Source organism: Aulonocara sp. 'chitande type north' Nkhata Bay, linkage group LG3, assembly GCF_057382095.1.
Source record: "Aulonocara sp. 'chitande type north' Nkhata Bay isolate Kocher_YH1m ecotype deep benthic linkage group LG3, A_spYH_male_GT1.1, whole genome shotgun sequence".
NCBI lineage: Eukaryota > Metazoa > Chordata > Actinopteri > Cichliformes > Cichlidae > Aulonocara > Aulonocara sp. 'chitande type north' Nkhata Bay.
The window spans coordinates 71,681,957-71,709,617 of NC_141346.1; the positions used below are offsets into that span (position 1 = coordinate 71,681,957).

Consider the following 27,661-nt stretch of genomic DNA (forward strand, 5'->3'; position numbering starts at 1 on the left):
TCAGAATATGGGGATGTGCTCGACTTCACTGAGGTACGTTGGCTCAGCAGGGGAAATGTATTAAAGAGACTTTTTGAGTTGAGAGCAGAAGTGAAGCCTTCATGGAGAAGGATGGAGTTAGTGTTCCTGTGCTAACTGATCCCAAATGGCTCATGGACTCAGCTTTTCTTGTTGATATGACACATGAGCTTAATGTACTGAACAAGACGTTACAAGGCCAGGGGCAACTTGTCAGTGCTGCCTATGACAACGTGAGAGCATTCTCCACAAAACTGGCGCTCTGGAAAGCTCAGCTCTCTCAGACAAACCTTTGCCATTTCCCAGCATGCAAGGCACTCGTGGATGCAGGCACACCATTCAGTGCTGACGAGTATGTTGATGTCATTTTGAGGCTACAGGAGGAATTTGATCACAGGTTTGCTGACTTCAAGACACACAGAGCCACCTTTCACATTTTTGCGGACCCCTTCTCCTTTGATGTGCAAGATGCCCCTTCTATGCTTCAAATGGAGCTCATTGAGCTGCAGTGCAACTCTGAACTCAAAGCAAAGTTCAGGGAGGTGAGTGGAAAAGCAGACAAGCTTGGACAATTTTTGAGAGACTTGAGCCCTAGTTTCCCTCGGCTTTCCCGAATGTTCAAGCGGACCATGTGCCTTTTTGGTAGCACATACTTGTGCCAAAAGCTCTTCTCCACTTTGAACTTCAATAAGTCCAAGTACAGGTCCAGACTTACGGATGATCATCTTCAAGACATACTAAGGGTCGCAACTGCTTCCTCCCTCAGGCCAAATCTGGCTCGGCTATGCGAGAGGAAACGCTGCCAGGTCTCTAGCAGCAAGGAGTAGGCAAGAGAAGCCATGTTCAGAAGAACAGTTCATTTTCTACAGTGTTCCATTCATGTTCAGAAGAAGGTTATAGAACTGTTAATACAGACATTTCAATCTAAATACAGCAGATATAGAAGACTGAAAGAAACACACAAGTTCACTGACTAAAAATATCTTATTATTATTTTATTTATGTATTACAGATTGATTTATTTTCTTATTAATTCTTAATTTGTTTATTTATTTTTCATATTTTGTGTTAAAAAATAAAAATAAAGAGATTTGAGAAGATTGGAATTTTTTAACCATGCCTTTCTTGTAGAAAACCTAATGTGGCCCAGCCTCACCCAGACTCTGCCTGCAGCGGCCCCCAGCTAAATTGAGTTTGAGACCCCTGTCCTACACCATAAATCAGTAAGAGAGGGTACGACCTCTCTCATGGCCCCAAGTGACTCCACACTGTATATAAATGCCACTTGTTTTGCACATATTCAACTCTGTATATTTTATATATTTTATTATTATTATTATTATTATTATTATTATTTTATTTTATTTTTTTACTATTTAATTTGTAAAAATGTGTATACACACACACACACACACACACACACACACACACGTAGGAAAATATTTAGTATACACATCCAGAAATGCATACACTATTATATATTGTACATATATTTATTAGTTTCAGGTTGGCCATTCTTGTATTTTGCTCGTTTGTGTTGTTGTGTTTGCACATCTCTGTTGCTTGTGGGGCTCGCACACAAGAATTTCACTCGCATGTGCTGTGCCAGTGTGCCTGCACATGTGATGTGACAATAAAAAGTGATTTGATTTGATTTGAAGTGGTGTGTGCATGCCAGAGCACTCTGGAAGGCACACAGAGTCTTTACAGACTACTCAGGATCAAACCTCTATCATCATGCAATCGATTATACAACTCTAAGCATATATGAGTAAATATTTCTAAGCATAAATGACAATCAACAATATAAACCTTACAGCTGGTTTTAATAACAGAATTCATTTGTTTCTCAAATGAGAAAGAGCTATCGAGAAACACTCGACGTGAATTAGCATTATGTGCTAATGCTAATACTGTTTTCCCTTTCTTTATACAACTTGAGCAGCTATTGCTAAGTAGGCCACTTTTCTCTGCTAAGGATTTGTGTGACCATGATGGAAACTCTGATAAGCTAATGCTGCTAAGCTAATACTGTTTATGGGCCCTGTTAGAATCAATATTTCATTCTCATTCTGTTGTTTGAGAACAATAACAGAAAAATGTGCACTTGCGAACAAATTTATTGTGAATTCAGCTGTGAATGTACAGTTTGTCATTATTTAAGCTTCCATTTCCAAATGTTAGCTGACACTTTATTAGGTACACTGGTATCTATATCAGGTACACCTGTGACCTAAATGTTCCCGCAAACAGACTCCTTGGAGACCCCTACATAAATATCCATGAACTATCCAGCTAGACTAGTGTGTCTGTCCCTGAAAATATTCCTGCATGTGTGATTGTTCATGTGTCATCTGCAGGAAACAAACAGGAAGTGAGTGAAAGACACAGGAAATGTTTCCAGCTCTTCCTCCTCTATCAGATTTTCTCTCCATACCTGAGAGTGTCTAGTCTCCAGCCAGGATCCTTCAGTCCAGCCGACAGGAGCTTCATTCCTGAGGGACCTGGATGATTGTAGCTCAGGTCCAGCTCTCTCACATGGGAGGGGTTGGAGCTCAGAGCTGAGGCCAGAGAAGTACAGCCGTCCTCTGTGATCAGACAGCCTGACAGACTGCAGAATCAGAATCAGAATCAGAATACTTTATTGATCCCTGGGGGAAATAATTTTTTGTTACAGTGCTCCATTTTAAACCAACATTAAGACAAGACAGACAATACGCTAACTAAGAATAGTACAATATATACATATATATACATACATACATACATAAGTCACTTATAAATAAATATTTGGAAAAGAAACAGAGACAGCAGAAACAGCAGACACACAAAACAACAATCTATCTGTCAAAAGTTGTTTTCTCTTTGTCACAATAACATCTATCCATCCATTGTAACTTTATTTATAAGTGACAATACCCAACAGACAACAACAGTCATCTGAAGCTGTTTAACAGTATAAGGTAACCGCCTCCACTGTGAGCAGCACTTGGTGATGGTGGGAAGAAGAACTCCCTTTGACACAAAGATCCTCCCAGTGAAAACAGGCTCCAGGAGGAGCATCTACCATGACTGGTTGCAGGGTGAGGGGAAAGAGAAGAGATGAGCTCAGAGAGACAAGAACAAAACAGAGAGACAAAAGTTAAGGACATGCAGTAGTGACATATAAAAGCATCAGGAGTGAAAAGAGGGGAGAAGAAAGCAGAGCATCATGGGAAGTCCACCAACAGCCTGAGCCTATAGCAGCATAACTAAGGGATGGTTCAGGGTCACCTGATCCAGCTCGAACTATAAGCTTTATCAAAAAGGAAAGTTAGAAGCTGATCTTCAAAGTAGAAAGGGTGTCTGTCTCCTGAACTCAAACTGGGAGCTGCTTCCACACCCAGTCCAACATAGCCAGGCTTTCTTTGCTGCTTTGACAAAACCTCAAATCCCAGTCAGAGATGATGAGCATCATCACAGTGATGATCATTTCTCTGTAACCCAGGCTTTCTGCTTCAGGATCTGTGCACGCTCACAGAACAAGGAGACCTTTAAACATCATTTCACTAAATGGATGGACTGAGCTCAGCCTACAGATGAACTGGTGCCAGAGATCATAAAGAACATCAAACAGTCAAATTCAACACTTTTAATGGAAATATGAGATTAATGCTGCAGACAATCATGAACCTGCTGAATTCATGAACATCAAGAATGCAGCGAGTGGTAAAATAAAGATTTGACCTCAGTGTGCTCAGTGTTCCTGTCTATTCCTAACATATTCCTAACATGATAGCTGCACTTTAGAGCTCTAAAACTGGAACTGACACATGTTTAAACTCTACATGTTACTCAGTACATTCAGTTCTGACACTCGCCCACAGTCCAACAAAGGAAACATGGAGATCACATCAGTTTGTCATCAAAGTCTAATTATTAGGGCAACTTAACCTGTTATAATCTCGTTAACTCATTAACTGATTAACGTCAGCAATTATTTTAATCACAGTTTTTAAAATCATGATTATTGTGAAAGTGCTCACTGGCTCTGAATACAACAGCCATGGGTCACAGGAGGGATGTTGATCAGTGCTGGCTTGAAATGGGCGTCATTATGCGTCTCAGCCAATGGGAGCATTGAGGGTGGGCCTAATACTACTGCAGCGCTCACATGACCCAGGACAGAAAGAAAGGGGCGGGGACAGAAACATGGAGACAGGTACAGATCTTTGACATGTTCATTTTAAACTGTTCCAGGAGGCAGTGTTGATACAACTAAAGTTATCTGTTGTTGAAGAAGTCGGTCTGAGGAACGTTCTTAGGATCAACAAATGACGGCATGTATGAGCCTCAAGACTCAGCATCACAAGAAGAACACATGAGCTGTAGAAAAAGGAGAGACTACGAAAGCCACGGCGTTACAACATGAACCAGCTGTTGGTCTCTTTGGAGACTACTGGGCGTGGCTGGGTAACCATGGTTACCTGGGAGTTACAGAAACGTGCAGAATATGTGATTCATGTTGCACAGCAGTGGGACATTTGAAATACAGTCAGCACACTCAGTACAGATAGTGCATCAAATATGATGCTGCTGCCAGACGTCTGCCTTTGAACACGTCCCTGCATCGCGCACAACACCAAGGTTGCCATGGCAATCACAGCTGACAGGGACAAAGCGCACAGCTGGAAGCCTGCAGGTATATTTAACACGATGAATTTCTCAGTGTCCTGTCTGTGTGTGAGAGACAAACAGCCTCTGTATGTGTGTGTAAATACAGCATGAATATGTAGAGGACATGTTTGTGGATATAAGTAAATGAAAGCTCTGCGTCATTTGAATCTTCTTGTTTCTGTTGCAGGTCTGTGACTGAACTTCTGGGAGGAGAAACGTTGGTTTCATGCTCTGTGATTCTGTGTTTTGTCATCTCTCTCAGGTGATGCAGAGCTCAGATGATGACCCCGCCTACGTGGTCAAATTCAAGTCTACATTCAGAACAGACCTGGAGACACGCAAGCAAAATGCCAACATTGTATATGTGAAAACTGCTGCTGGAGCCAGATTCAAGGAGCTCAAGTGTTTACCCAGATCTTACTGAACTTACTGAAGGAACAGAGGGTTGTTGGAGGAAAACCTGTGGAAGCAACAACATCCGAGCCACCAGAGAAGAAGTTGGCCCTGTTGGTGCTTCATCAGAGTGTGAACAGGAGGAAGACTCAGCTGAGAACAGTGTGGTGGATACAGAGCAGAGCCCACCATCAGTACAGAGGCCTGTCCATTAGAGTGCTGCTCCAACATGCACACATGTACTTGGCCACAGCTGCAACATCTGTACCTGTGAAAGCTTCTTCTCTGTTGCTGCTCATATTGTGCAGAAGAAGAGAGTTTCTTTATCATCAGAAAATGTCAATGAGCTTGTGAGTCTTAGCAGCTGGCTCGGTGCAGAGGAGGAAGAACATGTCAGTCAGAGGAAGATAAATGCAGTTCATGTTGTCAACTCAACCTGGACTGTTGAAAGAGTTTTTCTTTGTCTGGTTTCTGACTGAGATTCTCCAAAGGAAATCCAGCACAAACACACACTTCACACACTCAAAGTCCTGCACAGTAAATGAGCTGATGAGCGTTTGTGCTGCTGCCTGATAACAGAACAATAGTTCTGCTGCTTCCTGTTCTGGAAACACACATTTATAAATGTTCACTTGCTGTTGATCAAAGGTATGTTGGTGGCTTTGGACGCTGAGGGAACTTTGTAAGGGACTCTATGACCTCAGTGATCTTTGCTGGGCCTTAATGCTCTGAACAAAGCTGCACATCACAAGACTAAATAGAAATGAATCAGTCTTTCATTCTCACTGCTGTTTGACTTCAGCTCTCAATGTCCCACCATAACCCATGGAAAGAATTACTGTCCATCCAGGCTCCTGAACATGAAGCTGAAGAAGGTGGAGTATTGTGAGGGCTGATGGAGATGATGATGAGAATCCAGGAGCAGTGGGTGGATGGCAGCATCAGCATGAAGGATCAGTGTGAGAACACATCATCATCCACAAAGGAAACCAGTCTGAGTGTCTGACGCTCTTGTTAGAAAGACGCAGTCCCAGCAGTTAGCTTGTCTGCTAGTTAGCTGAGAGCTAACTCACTTGTACATTGAATACCAAACTGTGTAAACCAGGGGTGTCAAACATATGGCCCGTGGGCCAAATCCAGCCCTTGACATAATTTCATATGTCAAATATTGATGAATTTTCAGGCTTGCTGATAATCAATGTGAGCACAGCTGAGATTTTATTCTGATGAGCAAACCATGTGGCCAAACACTTTAAGAGACAGACTGGGATCATACCATTATGTGAAAGAAGACGGAAATGTCCCATAGACAGCAAGGGTAGTGGTAGAGACCAGTACACAGAGAAATGGGAGCTGTTCTGAAATGCAAGCGTGTCAGGAAAGAGTGAAAAGGCAAAATGAGCAGCATCTGGCTGCATTTCAGTGATATTGGAGACCACAAAGCTGAGTGCAACATTTATACAGGAGATATACAGGAGATGCTGAGAGTAGAACTGATAAAATTAGGAGCTGGCTAAAGTGAGACCCATTTTTATTTCCACTCATTTTCCACTGTGGAGGACAAAAGGTTTCAAACTGGTCCAGGTCTTAAACCTCACGTGTTCTTCCTAATAGTAGTAAATGGATAAAAATAAGGCTTTTATGAAAACACTGAATAAAACTTGCTGCCTTTAAAAAGACTAAATGTACAGTTCAGTATTGAATACTACATAAAATAAACTATATATAAAGTGTGTCTGAATGGCAGAGATGCAGAAATATGTGCATGTAGCACAAAGCCACGGCTCAGTGTCTGAATGAGTCTCACAGACCTGAATGTGCTGTTGAAGCCATTTATAATTATAACGTAATTCTTTACTCGTTTGATCTGCTCCTTACCACAAGCCACCAGACGTAGAAGGTTTTGGACTTTTAACTATATTTTCTGAAGTTTTACAACTTTTCTTACTGTTAAAAACCTCGTTATGGCCATTCATGCTATACAAAGTAATTAGACATGTGTGGTATCTACAGAAACGTCAGGATCTCAGCTAAAAGTTCACAAAACCATCTCAACAACCACCAAACAGCTGAAACAGCAGGTGAACAGATCACACAAAAAAGATGTAAACACAAATCCCTCTGATCATCTGTTTTTTAAACATGAAGCGTAGTTTTGGACGTTCATTTACTGCTGGTTCAGTGAATTTTGGTTGGACAGTGATGAAACCTGCAGCCTCAGAATCTGTGAGAAGTCTGCTTTCAGCACGCAACAGCATTGTTGTGTTGTGTGCTGTGGATCCACCTCTGCAAACGCATCACTGTTTCACCATCACGTTTCTACTTAGACAATAACAAAGGAAGCAGTTCCCAGGAACTACTTCCTGTCTTGTTAACATAAGAGTATGTTGCCCTTCAAAGCACCTCCACTTCTCCTCTTATTAGAGGGCTGCCTTATTATTAATCTGCTAATTCTGTCAGTTGATGAAAGAAAAATGCTTGATCTCACCTGAGAGTTTCCAGTGTACAGTGTGGACTCTTCAGTCCTTCAGACAGAAGCTTCACGCCTGAATCCTTCAGGTTATTGTTACTCAGGTCCAGCTGTCTCAGATTAGAGGTCTGAGAGCTGAGACCTGAGGCCAGAGCTTCACAGCTTCTCTCTGACAGGTCACAGTGACTCAGTCTGAAAAATAACAGATAAACAATTACAAAAATAAAACACTTATGTTGAAGTGTAATGAGATACTATTATATTTAGCAATATTTCATCTTGTTTTGTCAGGAAACTGAGCACTGATGCAGAGCAACATGTGGAGAGAATCAGAGGAGAAGAAGTGAAGAGAGAACAGCAGTAAAACAACACTGAATTGTTCAGTGTGCTTTTGATATCAACAGAATGTGTCAAATTTCTTTATTTTGTATTTGTTTTAGTAGAATTGATGATTATCACTTAGATAACAACCACAGGCCAGGTCTAAATTGCACTTTGGTGACAGTTACACCCAGAAATATTTCAGAAACGTGGACAATTTGTGCTCCATTGTATTCAGTATTGAACAAACTGAGTACCGATGACCAATTAATATTTTTGATATTTTATTTGAGTTGTTCCACCTGATCTGTGTTAACTAGAATAAACATTTAAAAGCTAAAGCTATGATCACATATGTACTTACAGAGCTTTGTTGGAGGCTTTGACCACTGGCAGCAGCCTCAGAAGAGCCTTTTTAAAGGCTCATGTTCTCACTTAGATCACTTTATAGCTGTATATCTCAAATTTCTGTAAAGTTATTTATTTCATATTCTGTATAGTTTTTCATATTTATATCCTGTTCATAGCCTGTACATAGCTTGTACTCACTACAGCCTGTACATACTTAGTTATAGAATATTCACAACATACTTCATACCGTGTACATTATAACATACCATAATAGACCCATTTCTGTAATATACTTACATATCTATACTATTGCTAATATATATTGTAATATATCTATATCACTAAAGCACTTCTGGATGGATGCAAACTGCATTTCGTTGCCCTGTACCTGTGCATGTGCAATGACAATAAAGTTGAATTCTATTCTAATTCTATTCTATTTATTTCTACTTACATTTCATTCTGGGAAAAATGGGGATTACTTTGAAAACAGGAACTATTTTCCCCCAAAATCAGCCCTGGATTAGTAAATCACTCCAACATGTTCTCAGGCAGAAGAAGCTGTCTTGTTATGAGGGAGAGAAGAAAAGCAGCTAAAATCAGGTGTAAAAGTAAAGCAGAGGATGAGCTGAATAAAGGACACTCAAGGCTGGCTTGGAAAGGAATGAAGTCCATGGTGGGGATGCAGAACAAGGAGCAAAGATGAATGTGATGCTGAATCAGCAGAAGACTTGGACTTATTTGATTCCAGCTTTTTTTAATTTTTTTTTTTATTGACATTTTAGAATCACTATAAAATACCATCAACTTCAGCTATCTTTCAGTACATATATTTTTTTATTTTTTTCTATATTTAAACAACTAAAATACCCATACAATAAGAATGAAAGAAGAAGAAGAAAAGAAAAAGAAGCAAAACAGGAAACAACAAACAACATAAATAAAAAATACACAAGGAAAAAGAAAAAGGAAAGAAAAATAAATAAATAAATATAGGGAGTGTGTTTTTGTTTCCATTAATGTAACTAATTTTTCCTCTAGTCTTCTAGTAGTTAACAAAGTCAAAATCTAATGCAAAAGCAAAAACTGGCCTGCGTTTTCTAATGTAGTCCATCCATTTCTTCCATCGTGATACAAACAGGTCCCTCTTGTAGTTCACATCTGCTGTCATTTTCTCCATTCTGTAAATGTCCAGTGTGATGTTCATCCACGTGTTCATAGCTGGGCTCTCTGAAGAAAGCCATTTTTTTGTGATGGCTTTTTTGCCTGCTGCCAGTAAAATATTAAACAAGTATTTATCGTTCTTTGTCCATCCTTCTGGCATAAGTCCAAAACGTAGAGTTTTACTTTCCAAAGGTAAATATCTTCCAAATGTCTCTTGTATTGCTGCATGTATTCCCTTCCAATAAGTTTTAATAACATGACAGTCCCAGAAAATATGATAGTGATTTGCATTTGTATTTCCACAATTTCTCCAGCAAGCGGGAGGGTTACCTTCATAGTGAGATTTTTGGTGAGGTGTAATAAAATATCTTATCAGGCATTTCCACCCAAATTCCCACCAGCTCTGTGAGCTGCTACATTTCCATTGATATGCCCATATTGTTGTCCATTCTTCCTCCTTTATCTCTATTCCTCCCTCCATTTCCCATTTTGTTTTGATATACAAGGTTGAGTGTAATTTCATATTTGTTAATCCTTTATAGAGGTCACCTATAATACCTCTATTTTTATTTGAACTGCCCTTTTAAATACGTCTAGCAGCTGTTTACTCAATTCAGCCTTAGCTTTTATCGTTTTATTGACAAAATGCCTCATCTGTAGACATCTATAAAAATCCTGTGTTTCTAATGAATATTTATCTTTCATTTTATCAAAACTAATTAGTCTGCCTTCCTCCATTACCATACATAAAGCTGTTTATCCTTTATATGTCCAATCTTTGAATCTGGTGTCCAATTTATTTGGAGCAAAATGTGTGTCATGTGCACACCACTTAAGAACTGCTATATCCTCTTCTAGTTTATATTCTTTTATTACTGTTTCCCAAATTTTAAAAGTCAACTTGATCCATGGATTTTCAATAGTTTTTATTAAATTTTGCAAGCTTCTGTCTGCTATAATAGCTTATATGGGGATGGAGGTCAGACTCTCCTCAATAACTTTCCATTGAGCGTCATTTGAAGGATTACATCAGCATATCATAGGCCTTAATTGTGCTGCCCAATAATATTCCCTAAGAGAAGGTAAGCCCCACCCCCCTTTTCCTTTGTTAAGTTGTAGGGTTTTAAATCTAATTTTTCCTTGCCATATGTATCTTGACAAAATTTTATCCCATTCATTAATCTGTTTCTGGTTAATTTCTATTGGTAATGTTTGAAATAAATATAATAATTTAGGAAGAATATTAATTTTAATTGAGTCTATTCTCGAATATAAACTTAAATATGGAATTAGATTCCATCTCGCTATATGTTCCTTAATTTTTTTCTGTATTGGTAAATAATTTCGTTCTAATACTTCTGTAAGATCCTTAGGTATTATGACTCCTAGATATTTAAAGTACTCTGTTTGCCATGCTAATTGATACTTATTTTTAATTTCTTCTGATGGAATATAGTTGTACTTAAGCAATTGTGTTTTACTCATATTAACCCTATATCCAGATAGTCGACCAAAGTATTCAAATGATTGCATTAATTTAGGTAAAGAGTTTGATGGTTGACCCAAAAATATTAAAATATCATCTGCATAGCAGGCTAATTTATGCTGGATATTAATACCTTCTACTTCTTTATTTTGTCTTATATATTGAGCCAATGGTTCCAGATATAACGCAAATGATAATGGTGAGCACGCACAGCCCTGCCTTGTTCCTCTTTGCAGCTTAATACTATTTGATAGGTAGCCATTAATTTTAATCCTTGCCGTAGGGTTATCATAAAGTGCCTGTATTGTCTTAATTATATTTTAGTGAAAGCCAAATGTATGCAAGACTCGGTAAAGAAAGTTCCAATTAACTGAATCGAATGCTTTTTCTGCATCGATACTGATTACCATTGCTTCTATTTTATTCTTTTGAATATGATTAATAATTTGTAATGTCCGTCGCACATTATCTTGTATTTGGCGCTCTCGAATAAAACCTGTTTGATCATTATGAATTAGATTAGGTAAGAACTTTCCTAATCGTCGAGCCATGATAGATGTAAACAGCTTGTAATCTGTATTAAGAACAGATATTGGTCTATATGACGCACATTCTAATTTATCCTTGTTTTCTTTTGGGATGGCAGAGATAATTGCTTCTTTCCAGCTAGAAGGTACTTGAGCCTTCTTTAGGATCCAATTCATTGTTAGAAGCATCACTGGTATTAATTCTTCTTTTAGCTCCTTGTACCATTCTGCCGTATATCCATCTGATCCTGGAGATTTATTTATTTTAACTTTACTTATTGCTATTCTTAGTTCTTTTTCTGTTATATCTTCAATCAAAGTTTTATTCTGTTCTTCATTCAGTACTGGTAAATCAAGAGAATCTAAAAAAGTGTTAATTTCAACTATACTACTCTCTGTGTTATTAGCATACAGAGTCTTATAAAATGTTTCAAATGCACTCTGAACTTCTATTGGTTTAATTTTTTTTATTAGTTTTGTCACTGGATGTTTAATTTTGTGAACTGTATTATCTGCTATTTTCTTTTTTAGTTTCCAGGCTAATACATTCTTTGCTTTTGATCCTCCCTCATAATACCTTTGTTTAAGAAACATTGATTTTTTTTAAATTTCATATGTGGTCAAATCATTTATTTCATTTCTTGCTTTCCTAATTTCCTCCAATATATCCTGAGATGTTTTTCTTTCATGCCTTTTCTCTAATTCTTATTTTGTAGCTCTTCTAATTTCTTATTTCTCATCTTTTTCTTATAAGAGGATATTGCTATAATTTTCCCTCTCAGGACAGCTTTTAAGGCATCCCACAGTATAGGAGGAGACACCTCACCATTGTCATTAGTTTCCATATAGAAGTGAATCTCTTCCTTAATTTGTCCTTTAAAGTGAGGATCATTCAGTAAGCTTGAATTTAATTTCCAATTATTGAGTTTTGGTTGCATGTTTAAATCAACAGACAGGTATACTGGTGCATGATCGCTTAACTCTATTGCTCCAATTGCACAAGTGTTTATTTTATCTTTATTTTTCCCAAAAGTTATGAAATAATCTATTCTTGTGTATAACGAGTGCGGTGAGGAAAAATAAGTATAATCCCTTTGGTAGGGATGCAAGTCTCTCCATATATCAATTAGTCCCACCTCCTTCATCAATGTATTTATATTCTTAATTAATGTTTTAGTATTCTGTGCTTTTCTATTGGAAATATCTAGCTTTGGTTGTAGATGTATATTTAAATCTCCTCCGCAAATTAGGAAACCTACTGTCTCTGTTACCATCACATCTATGATTTTCTTAAAGAAATAAATATCGCTTCCAGGGGGTGCATATATATTTAACAACGTGACTGGGTTCCCCTCAATGTTTCCCCTTACCAAAATATAACGTCCCTCTTTATCACTTATCTCGGATATTTTTTCAAAGAGTAATTTTCTTGATAACAGGATAGCCACTCCTCTCCTTCGTCCAGTTTTATAGGAAGAGGAGAAAACTGTTGTATAACCCATTCTTTTCAGTTTTTCATGCTCCTTACAGTCTAGATGGGTTTCCTGTAGATACACTATTTGTACTTGTTCTTTCTTCCTTTTAGTTAAAATTTTATTACGTTTAATTGGATTCGTCTTTACCAGTGTATATGGCTATAGCTTGATTCCAGCTTTGATATCATTGATTTCAATGAAGAGCTTTGTGATTGTAGCAAAGGGCTGGTAGCTCTGAGAGTCCCACTGATGAGGTGTTTGTGAAGGTTCGCAGTTATCTAAAGAGCTTAGAAAAAAAGGCATCTGGACTTCTTTAAGTTTTTTGAAGACGTTTCACCTTTCACCTCTCATCCAAGAAGCTTGTTTTGTTCTAGGGTCAAATGGTGGAGAGTCCCAGATTAGCCTGTGTACAAACAGACTTCAGCCATATGAGAGTGAGTGTGAGTGAATGAGAGCACACACAGGACACTCTGATCTCTGAATGTGTGTGACTCAGTGAAAAAGAGGATTGTACTGGATATACTGTGACTGACAAACAGAGTTTAAAGAGAAAGGTGTTTGGATTAAAATGGATTATGCTAAAGTGAACGTGCTAATGAAATCTGAACTGACTGAAATGTGAAGTGAAGATAATTCAGATGTAAAAGAGAGAGAAACTGATAATAAGGTGGGGCTGGAGATCAGTGAAGGGCATGTAAACACCTGATTGGTTGACTAGATATCAGATCGACAGTTTCACAGTTTTCCCTGTGGATTATAACTTTAAGAAGATGTGACATTCATCAAAGAATCCTGCTGTCCGGATTATTTCCATGAACACTGATCTGGAACACATCTACAGTGCTGGAAGTGCCCGTCTCACCACCAACCTCTCTGTGCACATTCACTTTTCAACCCTTTGTGAGACACTAAAGGTGTAAATCTTAGTATTTATCTATGTTAGTGCAAACACCTCTAATAGGTTGGTTTAGTCTTTCCAAGTCATATCTTCCCTTAGATCTGCGGTCCAGGCTCCTAAAATCATCCTAGTTTTACAAGCACTACAATCTAGAGGAGAGCTGCACTACCAGGTGTGACTGATAAGATCTGACCTGCAAGGTGTGGAGCAGGGAAATTATTTTACTGCTATTGTTAAATAATTGTCATCATTACCATTGCATTAATAAATATAATCTGCAGCATGGATATTGCATTCAGAGGTTGAACAGTGTGTGTGTCTTTCAGAAAGACTAAGTTGCAGGCTGACAGGAAGTTGCAGAGAGTTTGCAGAAGTGAAAGCAGAAAGTTATTCTGAGGAGCAGGCTAGACGAGGCTATTTTAATTGCTAGGTTATTTAAAAGATTCTGTTATACTTTTATATTCTTTTATTAAGCTTTAGTAGAGGTTCTTGATTAAAACATTTATTTAGTAGATGATATATCCATAGTTTCAGTTCGATTATTACATATACGAGAGTGGTTTCTGTCTCTCTGTCTGGTTAGAGGTCAGGAGCTAGTCGCGAGGTGAAACAGGGTGCAATTGTGGTTAGCACACAGACACACACACACACACACTCAGTTAGAGAAAATCATTTATGGGGGAAAGTTTAATTATGTTTTGCTGGGGTTGCAAAGAGCAGTTTGTCGCAGAACTGCTGCTGAGGTGTCAAGATGACAAGCGAGCATCCGGCAGTGACAGGATGCACCTGTTATGAAGATGGAAGACGATGTTCTTTTTAAACTGTGTTAAAAGTTATTGTGGTGTTGATTTGACGTATGTATATATCCTGTCTGTGACGCATGAAGGGGGCGTCAGTAAATCAAACCCTGATGCTATAAAAATCTGTGTATGCTTTGATTAAGTTGGAGATCACTTGCTGTCTGCGTACAGAGTGTTCTTCCCACACGTGTGTATTCATTAAAATCATTGTTTGACCAAGATCTTCTGGACCATGGTTGTTTGTACTCTCCTTCCTCAATTTTTGAACCTTAACATTTTGGGGGCTTCGTCCGGTAATTGAGGAGGGAGAATTGGAGGTGTAGACGGTGATGTATTCGGTGGTCCGTTGTGGTCAGACAGGCAGGCGTGACCCGGCAACCAAACTGAGGGGACAGGCGCCTTTAAAAGAGGTAGGCACAGGCCTGTTGATTTTATCCGAAGTGTGCTGAATTGGATGATAAAATTAAATGTCTATTCAGTAAAAGTTGCCGGTAAACGTCTGCTTTGATTTTGATGAGAATCTCATGACAGTACTGAGGATTTAAAGCAGTTGGACTGCTGGTAATGATTGAATGCGGTTGGACCGCTAAAAGGATTTAATACGGTTGGACCGTGTAAAGCAGTTGGACTGCTGAGTGAATTTAGTTTAATAGGTAATTGGTGAAGTGTTTGTGACAGTAAAGTCTCAATTGAATATAAAGCCGGGCTTGGACATCAATAGAATTGCTGGTGTGATTTTATGAGGTGTTTTCAAATTAATTAAAGTTTTTAGGACGGGAGCGGGGCTCCTAGGACTGCACCAAGTTCAGGGGTGGGAACCCCCTCCCTTTTCCAGACGTGGGAAAGGGTCCTCCGGCGTGAGGTTATCCCAGGTGGCACCTGCCAATGACTTGGGACCTTGGTTCAAAATAGCCACTGGTATCTACCAGTTTGTCGTCCGGGACGACGGGGTGCAGTGTTTGGACAGTAGAAACCGGGTTTCAGGCGTGAAACCTTAACTTAAAACTTCGGGGAAAGCCTTGGCTGTGTAATGCCAAAAATAGAGCTTCAGGCAAAGTTTGGGTTGGTTAACGCTTATAAATTTATTTAGGAAATAGAAATCGGGCCACGGTCGGGGACCGAGACTGGTTAATTGGTCGCAAAAAACTCAGGGAGTTTATCGGTTGGACCGTTATGTTAAATTTGTCGAAATTCGGTAGGTGTTAAAAGGCCTAAAATCTGTGCAGTTGTAAATATAAGACGTCTTTGTAAATATAAGAGATCTCTGTGTGAAAGGAGTCTGAGGCAATGCTGGAGCTATTTTTAGACGGAGTGTGTGTGAGTGTGAAAATGCAAATGAGTAAGCAGTGAACTGTTTAAGCCACAGTTGGTTTTACAAATACTGCTGCAAACATTGTTGAGTGTGTGTTTAAAATGCCATTTATGTTCATTAGAGGACTATAAATAAAGTATTGAGTTGCCGTAGTGGATGTATAGTAATTGACTGAAGTTGGATGTAGATATATAAATATATTGAGTGCACTGTGTATACTTGAGATTAACAGATTACTTTCAGTAGCAACTTCTTTCCAGGAATAGTTGCTGGTGTGTTTTATTTTTTCAATTTCTTGTGAGTGCGGTGAGAATTAATAGAGGTTTCAATCGTTTTTTTCTTTGTTTTTGTTTACTTGCTCTTTTTGATTATGACAAGCATGTCTAAAATACTCTTAGGAAAGTGTGTTTTGAGTTATATTCCTCAACTCTGGTCACACTTTAAGTGTGTGAATGCGGTGACTAGAAGGTTTTGAATGATGAATAAAGGTGTGAGAGGTATTTCTTTGGTGATGTAAAGTAGGATGTTTTAAAGTTTGAAAGTGTTTTTAATTTAAGAGATGCATGAGTGATGTTATAAGAGTTTGAGTTTCTTTTCTTTCAGTTTAAAAACACATAAGTACATACACTTGGTACACCCGTTTACTCTTTGACTTTATTAAAACAGACGGTGTATTTGAGTTTGAATTTCAGTAATTGTATGTTGATATGGTAATTTAGTTTATGTTAGGTGAAGGAGATGTCTATCTCCGCGTCTGGTACTGAGTGAAAGTGAGCACGTTGAAGGTTGTGATGTGAATGCTGACAAATGCAAAGAGTTTAGTTTATTTAAAAGGTGTGTGTGTGAGAGGATTATGAAATCATTGTGTGAATGATGCTACATTTTAGATCAAAAGTTAGTAGAATTACAGAGGGTTTGTAGATTGTAAATACAAAATAAGTTTGATTAGCCTGCAGAAACAGAAAAGCAGCTTGAGCTGCTCTGAGAAGCTGCATGCTGTGTGTGTGTGACAGGAAGTTACATGCGCATAAAAGGAAGTGATGGTGACGAGTGAGCACCCAGAGAGAGAAACAGATGAGTTAAACTCTAGGCAGATAAAGCGAATGGAGGTTTTGAGAAAAGAAATGAAAAGGATATTAATTGTATGTTTTAGTGTGTCAACACAGATTACAGATAAATAAAGGTGGACTTCTCTCAACCTGGAATTTTGAGTACGGCGCCAAAACCAGTAGAGTAGCATAATTGGGAGAAAACAGGCCAGATTTTGGCTTAAAATTTTACAGCTTGACCTCGCACTTGTCCCCATCCTGAGAAGCAGCTCAAAGGACAGTTAATCTCCTGATGAAGACCGACAGAACATCGTGGACTTCAAGAATTAACAGCAGCTAAAAGACAGTGCAACTGAATCGTTAACACTGAAGCCAAAACTGACGGGACCAGCAGCAGCATGGAAAAGCACACGATGCAACATGTACTGTAAATTACAGGCTGGGCAGTTGAACAGTGGGATAATGAGCTGTGGAAAGCACTGGACATTGATTGTCAGATTTGCCATGCTTGGAGTAATCTTGAAAGAGACGTCTGAAAGGATTAACAGAAAAGAAGAAACTACGTGATGAAACATGGACGGTGAACAGCAGGCTGGTAAGAACAGTGTGACATGACTGTTTAAAGGCACTGAATGTGGTATTTTGCCAGGCTGGGACTTGATCCAAAAGGAAAATACTGAAGAGAAACAGAGAGGTGAAGCCGGACGAGTTCGACTGTGAGAATACAGGGTGTAATTGGATTGAAATGAAAGCCTGAACTCATGATGGTTTAGAGATGTCCACCGTCACAAACAAAGAGGTAAACAAGAATAGAAAACACACATACACAAAGTGTTACATGTGAAATTATTTCTGGAAAGAATCAGAAGTGAGATAGTTTTGAATTAAGAAATCAGGGAAAAGATGCATGAATTAAACCTGACTATAACATACAGAGGCAATGAAGAAAGCAGCTTACACTCACTGAACATTAACAAAATACATAGGAAAAGCAATGAAGACCTGCTTACACGTATATACATGACATAAGTTGGGATTTCTGACCAGAGAGAGGGAAACGGGTAGTTTAAGTACTTATGATAATAATGAAAATGTCTCAGTTGTGTTTCTTTAGGGGCGAAACAGACCTGGATCAATTCTCCCCATGCAGCGATCGGAAGTAACCTGTAGGTTAACTTGACTGGACATGCCAAGGCAAGTTTCTGGTTGAATTGTTCACAGCGCCATGTCTCCATAAACCTGACAAGTGGGCCCTAACTTCTGGCTGAGGAGCAGGAATGCTGTTAATACGGTGGGAACTTAAAATTTGGGTTAGCAAATTTGGGAAAGAGAACTGACGGCTTAAGTGGAGAATTGTGCAGGAGTCTGACACACTGCAAAAGCAACATATGCAAATTCACATACACAAACAGAAAATGCATTAACCTTATAAAGACAAGACAAGCTCATGGAGATTAATGCTTAGACACTGATTAAACCTGGCTAAGAACACAAACATATGCAATGAAGAACAGCTTGCTATTTTGTATGAATGATACAATGGTGTGAATGTTTAATAAAATACATTTGAGTTTGTAATTGAGGAATAGAAGAAGTCATATGACAAAGGGAGTTATGAAAACAAAAAAGTGATTAAAGTAGTTTTAAAAGAGTGACTTAGGAGTGCTCTCTCGTACTGAGTGATCAAAACCAGTGATCACTGTAGAAAGAAATAAAATAATTTAATAAGGTGGTAATGTTTAAACATATGTTTCTGTTGTTACGGCAACTCATTGAGAGATGACTCAGTATGCAAATTGGTTGAAGTGAGTGGTGACGGAGGAGCTTCCTGTGTGTGTGTGTGACTGAGGCTTTCAGAAGAGGAAGCATAGCAGACAGAAGAGAAGTGCAGATTGGGGTAGGAAATTTATAGTTTAGTGATATGTTGTTGTAAGGGGGTCTTATGCTGAATGTAAGTATGTTAAAGAGCATAAGGGGGTGATTTTTGTGTGCAAATTGTGTGGTTTTAATGAGACTTTCGGTGTATTGAGGAGGTGAAATTATGTGGTGGCAAGACTTGTGTGTTTAAGTTTGTTGAGGTTGTTGTGGTGATGGGTTGATTCTGTTAGTTAGGTTTGGGTTGTTGTTTTTGTTTTTAATAGAGGGAGTTTTAGGAAACATGGACATGTTTGAGGGGCCCATTATTTTGTAACAGTGCACTTAAAGAAAACTTGTCAGGTGATTTTGTTTTGTGTTTTGTGAGCTAATAATTAGCTCTATTTTTTCATTTCTGTTTTAAGCAGGCCTGCAACAGTGAATAACCGGCGCTGAAAATTCTCGGGAAGAGCAAATATAAGGTGGCTTTCCAGATTACAACTGGCTGAGGAGAAAGCTACCTGTGGGGACTGTTCAGGTCGTAAGTCCCTGTAAAAAGGATTGTAGCGAGTCAATCCAGTCCAAAAGCATAAAGAAATATTTTCCTATGGAAAATAAATAATGAATGAGCTCATTTTGCTGAGGGTGGAGAAGTTGCGCTAATAAGCTCCACTATTAGCAAATATATGGTGTGAATGCATGTGAGTGAATATGTGTGGCTGGATGAAGGAGGATGAATAAATGTGGACAAACAATTGGCTTTTACTAGAGAAAATTTCTGTTTTGTTGACTGGGGTTAGATTATGGTATTATAGTATATTGTTGGGGGAATGCCAAATGTTAAAGGGAAACATTTTTGATGTAACTCATGTTACCATTAATTGAAGAAAACACATGACTGGGAATTGTTCTGTTTTAAGTTTATTTTTATGACATAGATTGGATCATGAGTGGGGAAAACTGAGCATTTTAAGTTTTGTATAGTATTGTGACACATGAAATGTGTCAAAATAAAGGGGGAATTTAAGGTTTAATAATTTAATTGTTTAATAATTTAGGATCATTTTAGGACTTTTTTGGTTCTTATTATGTGTGATTATGTTTGGGGGGTTTTTTTGGGTCATTTGGATATGGTAAAACTGAAACTGTTATTTTTATGTTAAGGTTAAAGGATTAAAGTGAACTGAATCCTGTTTAGAAGATACAATGCTTTTTCAAAGCTGTGAATAAATTTTAGAGGGAAAATTAGTGAGGGTTGAAGGAGGAGAACAGGTTTGATTTCTTTTTGATTTCTAGAAGAAGTGGTTATAATGTAGGCTTACAGATATTACATAGATTTATTTTTAGGATAAAGGGGAGAGTTTATAAATAGAAATGATTTTTATACATAATGCATTTTGTGCCTTTAAAGGAGTTGTGGCTCAAATTCGTCTCTGGAGGGTCACGAGCCTTTGGCTAGCGCTATGATTAGCCAATCTACTGTGAGGATGATATGAGTTGAATTGAAGGATTGCACGCGCTTACAGACACAGAGTCCATAAACACACATGACAGTATAGATTTCAGGCAAAAGGCCTCAAATTCATTTAGCTTTTAACTGAACTTAAAGAAGGACCAAAGAGGAAGGAAAGCATATATTTTGGTTAAGTCTGATAAATTAGAATTAGAAGGTATTGTTACATTAAAAGGAGCAAAATGAAATAAAAAGGCTATACCAAAAACAGATTATAACATAGGAAATGTGAGGTTAAAATGAAGTTAACACATAGGAGTTGTTTCAAGGCAGCATTTAGCTATGATGAAATGTATGCAGGAGTAATTGCTTATATGCTTAAACTTAATTGATTAAAGTGGTTGTTTTCTTTTGGAGCTTTTAGTAGAATAGGCGCTTATAATGATTTTCTTGTTAAAAAGGTGACTTAAGATTAGAGTGAAGGCACTTGCAGCAGCGACAATTTGTGCACAGGATGTTGATGATCAGATAAGGGAAAAATAGAGCGAGCAACCAGACGTGAAAGCAGCGCTTAAAGAATTTTAAAGTGATGAGTAACGTTGAAGAATATATATAAATACAAGTCAATAAGTTAAGAAGATAATTAGGATCATGCTTTTGATTAAAGAGTCCCAAATAGGATAAGTTAGGGAGGTGCAGGAAAAGGTGTTTTGTTTCCTTTGCAGAAGATCTCGACGACCACAAGAGAGGGACCGAGAAAATCTAAGCTTACACATGGAGTGTTCTCGAAGGGGAGCTGGTGTTTATTACCGGACCAATTAGATGACATGAGGTTGTCTGATTTGCTGAGCGAGGACACAATGTATTGCGACCTCTGGTGTTCCAGAGGTCGAGAGAGGGAATGTGGAGCAGGGAAATTATTTTACTGCTATTGTTAAATAATTGTCATCATTACCATTGCATTAATAAATATAATCTGCAGCATGGATATTGCATTCAGAGGTTGAACAGTGTGTGTGTCTTTCAGAAAGACTAAGTTGCAGGCTGACAGGAAGTTGCAGAGAGTTTGCAGAAGTGAAAGCAGAAAGTTATTCTGAGGAGCAGGCTAGACGAGGCTATTTTAATTGCTAGGTTATTTAAAAGATTCTGTTATACTTTTATATTCTTTTATTAAGCTTTAGTAGAGGTTCTTGATTAAAACATTTATTTAGTAGATGATATATCCATAGTTTCGGTTCGATTATTACATATACGAGAGTGGTTTCTGTCTCTCTGTCTGGTTAGAGGTCAGGAGCTAGTCGCGAGGTGAAACAGGGTGCAATTGTGGTTAGCACACAGACACACACACACACACACACTCAGTTAGAGAAAATCATTTATGGGGGAAAGTTTAATTATGTTTTGCTGGGGTTGCAAAGAGCAGTTTGTCGCAGAACTGCTGCTGAGGTGTCAAGATGACAAGCGAGCATCCGGCAGTGACAGGATGCACCTGTTATGAAGATGGAAGACGATGTTCTTTTTAAACTGTGTTAAAAGTTATTGTGGTGTTGATTTGACGTATGTCTATATCCTGTCTGTGACGCATGAAGGGGGCGTCAGTAAATCAAACCCTGATGCTATAAAAATCTGTGTATGCTTTGATTAAGTCGGAGATCACTTGCTGTCTGCGTACAGAGTGTTCTTCCCACACGTGTGTATTCATTAAAATCATTGTTTGACCAAGATCTTCTGGACCATGGTTGTTTGTACTCTCCTTCCTCAATTTTTGAACCTTAACAAAGGATACTCATGTTTATGTGTATCAGGACAAGCAGGGAAGACCTGGACATCAACTCTGTCAGGCTGCCTGAGTCCTCTCACCCACATCAGCTCAGAACTCTGCATTATCTACTGAGTCAGACTCAGAGGATCAGGGATCAGAAGTTCTACAAAGAGTAGAACCAGACTTCCTGTATAGAGGTGTGTGGGCCTACTGATCCACAGTGTCAGCACAACTTTCACATCATATTCATCTCAGCACAACTAAAACATGTGACTGACCTCAGAGTTTCAAATCGACATCGTGGATTCTCCAGAAGAACACACAGCTGCTTCACTCCTGAATCCTGCAGGTTGTTGCAGTCTACACTCAGGTCCAGCACTCTGGGATACGAGGGGTTGGACTTCAGCGCTGCTGCCAGATAATCACAGCTGATCTCTGACAAATCACAGTCCTTCAATCTGAATAAAAAATGAAAGATGTAAGTTTATTAGACAAAGTGTGACCTTGAAATCATTCAGTGTTTCATCATCTGTTCAGAGCTGAAGAAGGTTCAGAATGTAGAAGTTTAGAAAATGGAAACTCCAAACAGCTGAAGCCAACAGGAAGCAGCTTCAAACAAACAAGAGAAAAAAATAAATTTTTCACATTGAAGTCGTACATTTATCATAAAGTTGTCAAGTTTTGCCGTGTGAAATAAAAAAAACTGAACAGGAATCCTCAGAGTTGAACCCTCTGCACAGAGGTTCAGGTTCCTCTTCAGGTCCCAAAGGGCAGAACAACAAGGTTTCAAACAGCTTCGTTCCAGCAGCATCAGCCACAGAAATGCAGAGATAATTCTTTGGATCTCTTGGTTGTGTTGTATGATGCTGTGTTTGCATATCTGGTGTCTGTGTTGCTTTGTGAGGACAGATCATTTACTGCAGCTCCAGATAAACAGAGCTGGACCTGAACCTGTGGTAGCTTCACTTAGAAGACACTTGTGACGGGAACGTCAGGTCAAAAACAGTGCCCCTCCGACAGCCAAACCCTTCTCTGATTGGATAGTTACATTTGTGATTGACATGACATTGACCAATCAGATGAAAGGAAGAAAAATATGGTCAAAATTCGTACTTGTAACTTGCAGGGGTTTTTTTTTGGCTAAGTCCACACACACAAATCTCTTTTACACACACACAAATCTTTTTCACGCACACACAAATTCTTTTTACACATACAAATCCTGATTTACAAGTACAAAATATTTATGACCACATTTTGAGCCCATACAAATGTTCTGCAGACGAGTCCATGCGCTCACAACAAAGCTCAGTGTGGACGACGCTGTGCACGCTCCAATGCTGATTGGTTAGAAAGTGGGCGGGAACAGGGAAGAGAGCGACAGCAGTGTTCAGCACAAACACGAAGGATCAAAGAAGAAGAACATGACAAGCTCAGATGGAGGCTGCAGTGGACACTTTTCATTGTTTTAACATTCGCTTTCACTTCAGCTTCACCAACAACAGCACAAGCAGAGCAGCCCACTGACTGCGTGGCCGTGACGGCGCCCCCTGGTGACTGTAAACCACTACAACATGTAGACGGCCATCTGCTGCTCATTTCTTTGCCACCATCACAGGAGCTCTTTATCATGTTCTACACTCTCATTGGTTCTTTGTGTGCTTGTTTTTTAGAACAGTAGTCATTGTGATTGTTCAAAGAAGACAGTCAGCTGTGACTAAATGTAGCTCCTACAGCAGTGATTGGAATAACTACTGAAGCTAATCCAGTATCAAAGCTCAGGAATCAGCAGCTCCCACCTCGTTTTCTTTGAACAACTATTTTTAGCTGCTGTGTTTTTGTGTTTCTGCGGACCTCAGACATCCTGCTGCTCTGGAGAACTGAAGCTCTAAAGGCTTCAGCCTTTATCTCCAAGAAACAAAGCTGATCATGGAGACCCAGCAGGTCAGCTGATCTGTGGACAGCACCAGCATCTTTAAGTAAGTCTGAGAGGTGAGCAGTCTTTGGAAGCCTTTACTGTCTGATAGTCTCAGAGCAGGATTTGGATCATTATTTGGCTTTTCTTCTATTATTATGTTTAGTTTCTGCTTCACAGATATTCTCTGAGATGTTCTCTGAAATGTTTCCCACTGTTGGACAAACTTTCACAGTTTCTTCATAAAGGAGATCTCCTGTGCAGTCCATCTGTGATAATATGTTAAACACTGAATTATGATTCATATCTGAATGTACTGACTGTTAATTATTGATGAGAACATAATCAGTAAATATAAAGATGTTTGAGTTTGGCTTTGATGAATCAGAATAAAAGTAATAAAATAATGATTTTAGAGACAGGCCTAACTCAGGCCAGCTGACAGCCTGTGTACAAACAGACTTCAGCCATATGAGAGTGAGTGTGAGTGAATGAGAGCACACACAGGACACTCTGATCTCTGAATGTGTGTGACGCAGTGAAAAAGAGGATTGTACTGGATATACTGTGACTGACAAAGAGAGTTTAAAGAGAAAGGTGTTTGGATTAAAATGGATTATGCTAAAGTGAACGTGCTAATGAAATCTGAACTGACTGAAATGTGAAGTGAAGATAATTCAGATGTAAAAGAGGGAGAAACTGATAATACAGGGAGTGCAGAATTATTAGGCAAGTTGTATTTTTGAGGAATAATTTTATTATTGAACAACAACCATGTTCTCAATGAACCCAAAAAACTCATTAATATCAAAGCTGAATGTTTTTGGAAGTAGTTTTTAGTTTGTTTTTAGTTTTAGCTATTTTAGGGGGATATCTGTGTGTGCAGGTGACTATTACTGTGCATAATTATTAGGCAACTTAACAAAAAACAAATATATACCCATTTCAATTATTTATTTTTACCAGTGACACCAATATAACATCTCCACATTCACAAATATACATTTCTGACATTCAAAAACAAAACAAAAACAAATCAGCGACCAATATAGCCACCTTTCTTTGCAAGGACACTCAAAAGCCTGCCATCCATGGATTCTGTCAGTGTTTTGATCTGTTCACCATCAACATTGCGTGCAGCAGCAACCACAGCCTCCCAGACACTGTTCAGAGAGGTGTACTGTTTTCCCTCCTTGTAAATCTCACATTTGATGATGGACCACAGGTTCTCAATGGGGTTCAGATCAGGTGAACAAGGCGGCCATGTCATTAGTTTTTCTTCTTTTATACCCTTTCTTGCCAGCCACGCTGTGGAGTACTTGGACGCGTGTGATGGAGCATTGTCCTGCATGAAAATCATGTTTTTCTTGAAGGATGCAGACTTCTTCCTGTACCACTGCTTGAAGAAGGTGTCTTCCAGAAACTGGCAGTAGGACTGGGAGTTGAGCTTGACTCCATCCTCGACCCGAAAAGGCCCCACAAGCTCATCTTTGATGATACCAGCCCAAACCAGTACTCCACCTCCACCTTGCTGGCGTCTGAGTCGGACTGGAGCTCTCTGCCCTTTACCAATCCAGCCACGGGCCCATCCATCTGGCCCATCAAGACTCACTCTCATTACATCAGTCCATAAAACCTTAGAAGAATCAGTCTTGAGATATTTCTTGGCCCAGTCTTGACGTTTCAGCTTGTGTGTCTTGTTCAGTGGTGATCGTCTTTCAGCCTTTCTTACCTTGGCCATGTCTCTGAGTATTGCACACCTTGTGCTTTTGGGCACTCCAGTGATGTTGCAGCTCTGAAATATGGCCAAACTGGTGGCAAGTGGCATCTTGGCAGCTGCACGCTTGACTTTTCTCAGTTCATGGGCAGTTATTTTGCGCCTTGGTTTTTCCACACGCTTCTTGCGACCCTGTTGACTATTTTGAATGAAAGGCTTGATTGTTCGATGATCACGCTTCAGAAGCTTTGCAATTTTGAGACTGCTGCATCCCTCTGCAAGATATCTCACTATTTTTGACTTTTCTGAGCCTGTCAAGTCCTTCTTTTGACCCATTTTGCCAAAGGAAAGGACGTTACCTAATAATTATGCACACCTGATATAGGGTGTTGATGTCATTAGACCACACCCCTTCTCATTACAGAGATGCACATCACCTAATATGCTTAATTGGTAGTAGGCTTTCGAGCCTATACAGCTTGGAGTAAGACAACATGCATGAAGAGGATGATGTGGACAAAATACTCATTTGCTTAATAATTCTGCACTCCCTGTAAGGTGAGGCTGGAGATCAGTGAAGGGCATGTAAACACCTGATTGGTTGACTAGATATCAGATCGACAGTTTCACAGTTTTCCCTGTGGATTATAACTTTAAGAAGATGTGACATTCATCAAGGAATCCTGCTCTCCGGATTATTTCCATGAACACTGAGCTGGATCACATCTACAGTGCTGGAAGTGCCCGTCTCACCACCAACCTCTCTGTGCACATTCACTTTTCAACCCTTTGTGAGACACTAAAGGTGTAAATCTGAGTATTTATCTATGTTAGTGCAAACACCTCTAATAGGTTGGTTTAGTCTTTCCAAGTCATATCTTCCCTTAGATCTGCGGTCCAGGCTCCTAAAATCATCCTAGTTTAACAAACACTACAATCTAGAGGAGAACTGCACTAACAGGTGTGACTGATGAGATCTGACCTGCAAGGATACTCATGTTTATGTGTATCAGGACAAGCAGGGAAGACCTGGACATCAACTCTGTCAGGCTGCCTGAGTCCTCTCACCCACATCAGCTCATCAACTCTAAACAGGAACGAGCAGCTCATTTCAAAATAAAAAGTTGGAACTGTAAAGAAAACAAACAGAGCTCATAAACTGAAACTGATTTCATTTTTTCAGCTGGAACATTTTAGTCGTTCCTTTTTCAATACATACATAATTATATTTACAGTAAGTCTTATCAATCCCCTTTTCCCTGCCAGTCACCGCCAATGTTCCCTGTAATGTTTCATGTGTCTGAGCGAACACACAAACTCCCTGAGCGTCCCTTGGACCACTGTGAGCAACAGCAGACGTGTGCACTGTGGTCACGCCAGCATCTTATCCATCCAAGTTACATGGTTTATTAAAGTAATCAAATTACAGCATTTACATTTATGTTAGACTACTGTTAATTAACTGCTTTAGCCCACTTACAATGAAAATTAAAAACAACCTTGTTCATGACCTGTAGCATGTTAACACTATTGGAAGTAAAAATAACTTGAACTCCAATTTTGAAAACACAACTTTATTTTTTCTATTTTTATAAAGCTCTGACTTGTATTATGAGTTTGTGGTCTGGGAGAGAGTCTGTAACTCTGTCTGCAAAATACAGGATATAATGACCAATGTTGGACAATTAATTATATAGTTACTTCTTCAAAAAAGTTACTGAGTTTTGCAAACAACAAAGTTTGTTGCAATAAATACTGAATACTATCGTTGTTATAAACAACAATACTATTCAGGAAGAAAACCAAACATTGCAGATATTTTATCATAACTCTGGTTTTACGTGGCCGATCAACACAATTTAAAAACTGGTATAAAGTCCACACTTTGTCCGTCAATTGTTCCATCTGTCCTGCTCACATCTCCAATAGTTGTACACGTTGTCATTAACGTGGCTTCACCTCATCATCAGCCACTTTGCTCGCTATAACACCGGTGTTGATTAGCTGCGTATATACGAATGTGAACCGCGTGATTGGCTG

General features: G+C 39.0%; 1 protein-coding gene across 10 annotated transcripts in view; it reads right to left on the reverse strand.

The window, feature by feature from the left end:
• Positions 1–27,661, reverse strand: part of LOC147336918 (protein NLRC3-like) — a 1,139,417-nt gene that overhangs the window by 484,791 nt on the left and 626,965 nt on the right. For 4 of the 10 annotated variants that reach the window (XM_086287106.1, XM_086287127.1, XM_086287125.1 and 1 more), the window contains one exon: positions 7,556–7,729. The exons of 5 other annotated variants lie outside the window; for them this stretch is intronic. In XM_086287106.1, coding sequence (XP_086143232.1) covers positions 7,556–7,729 — 174 coding nt within the window. Of the gene's footprint in view, positions 1–2,455; positions 2,630–7,555; positions 7,730–22,267; positions 22,448–27,661 lie in introns of all 10 variants that reach the window. One more of the 10 variants, XM_086287113.1, reaches the window with a different exon arrangement.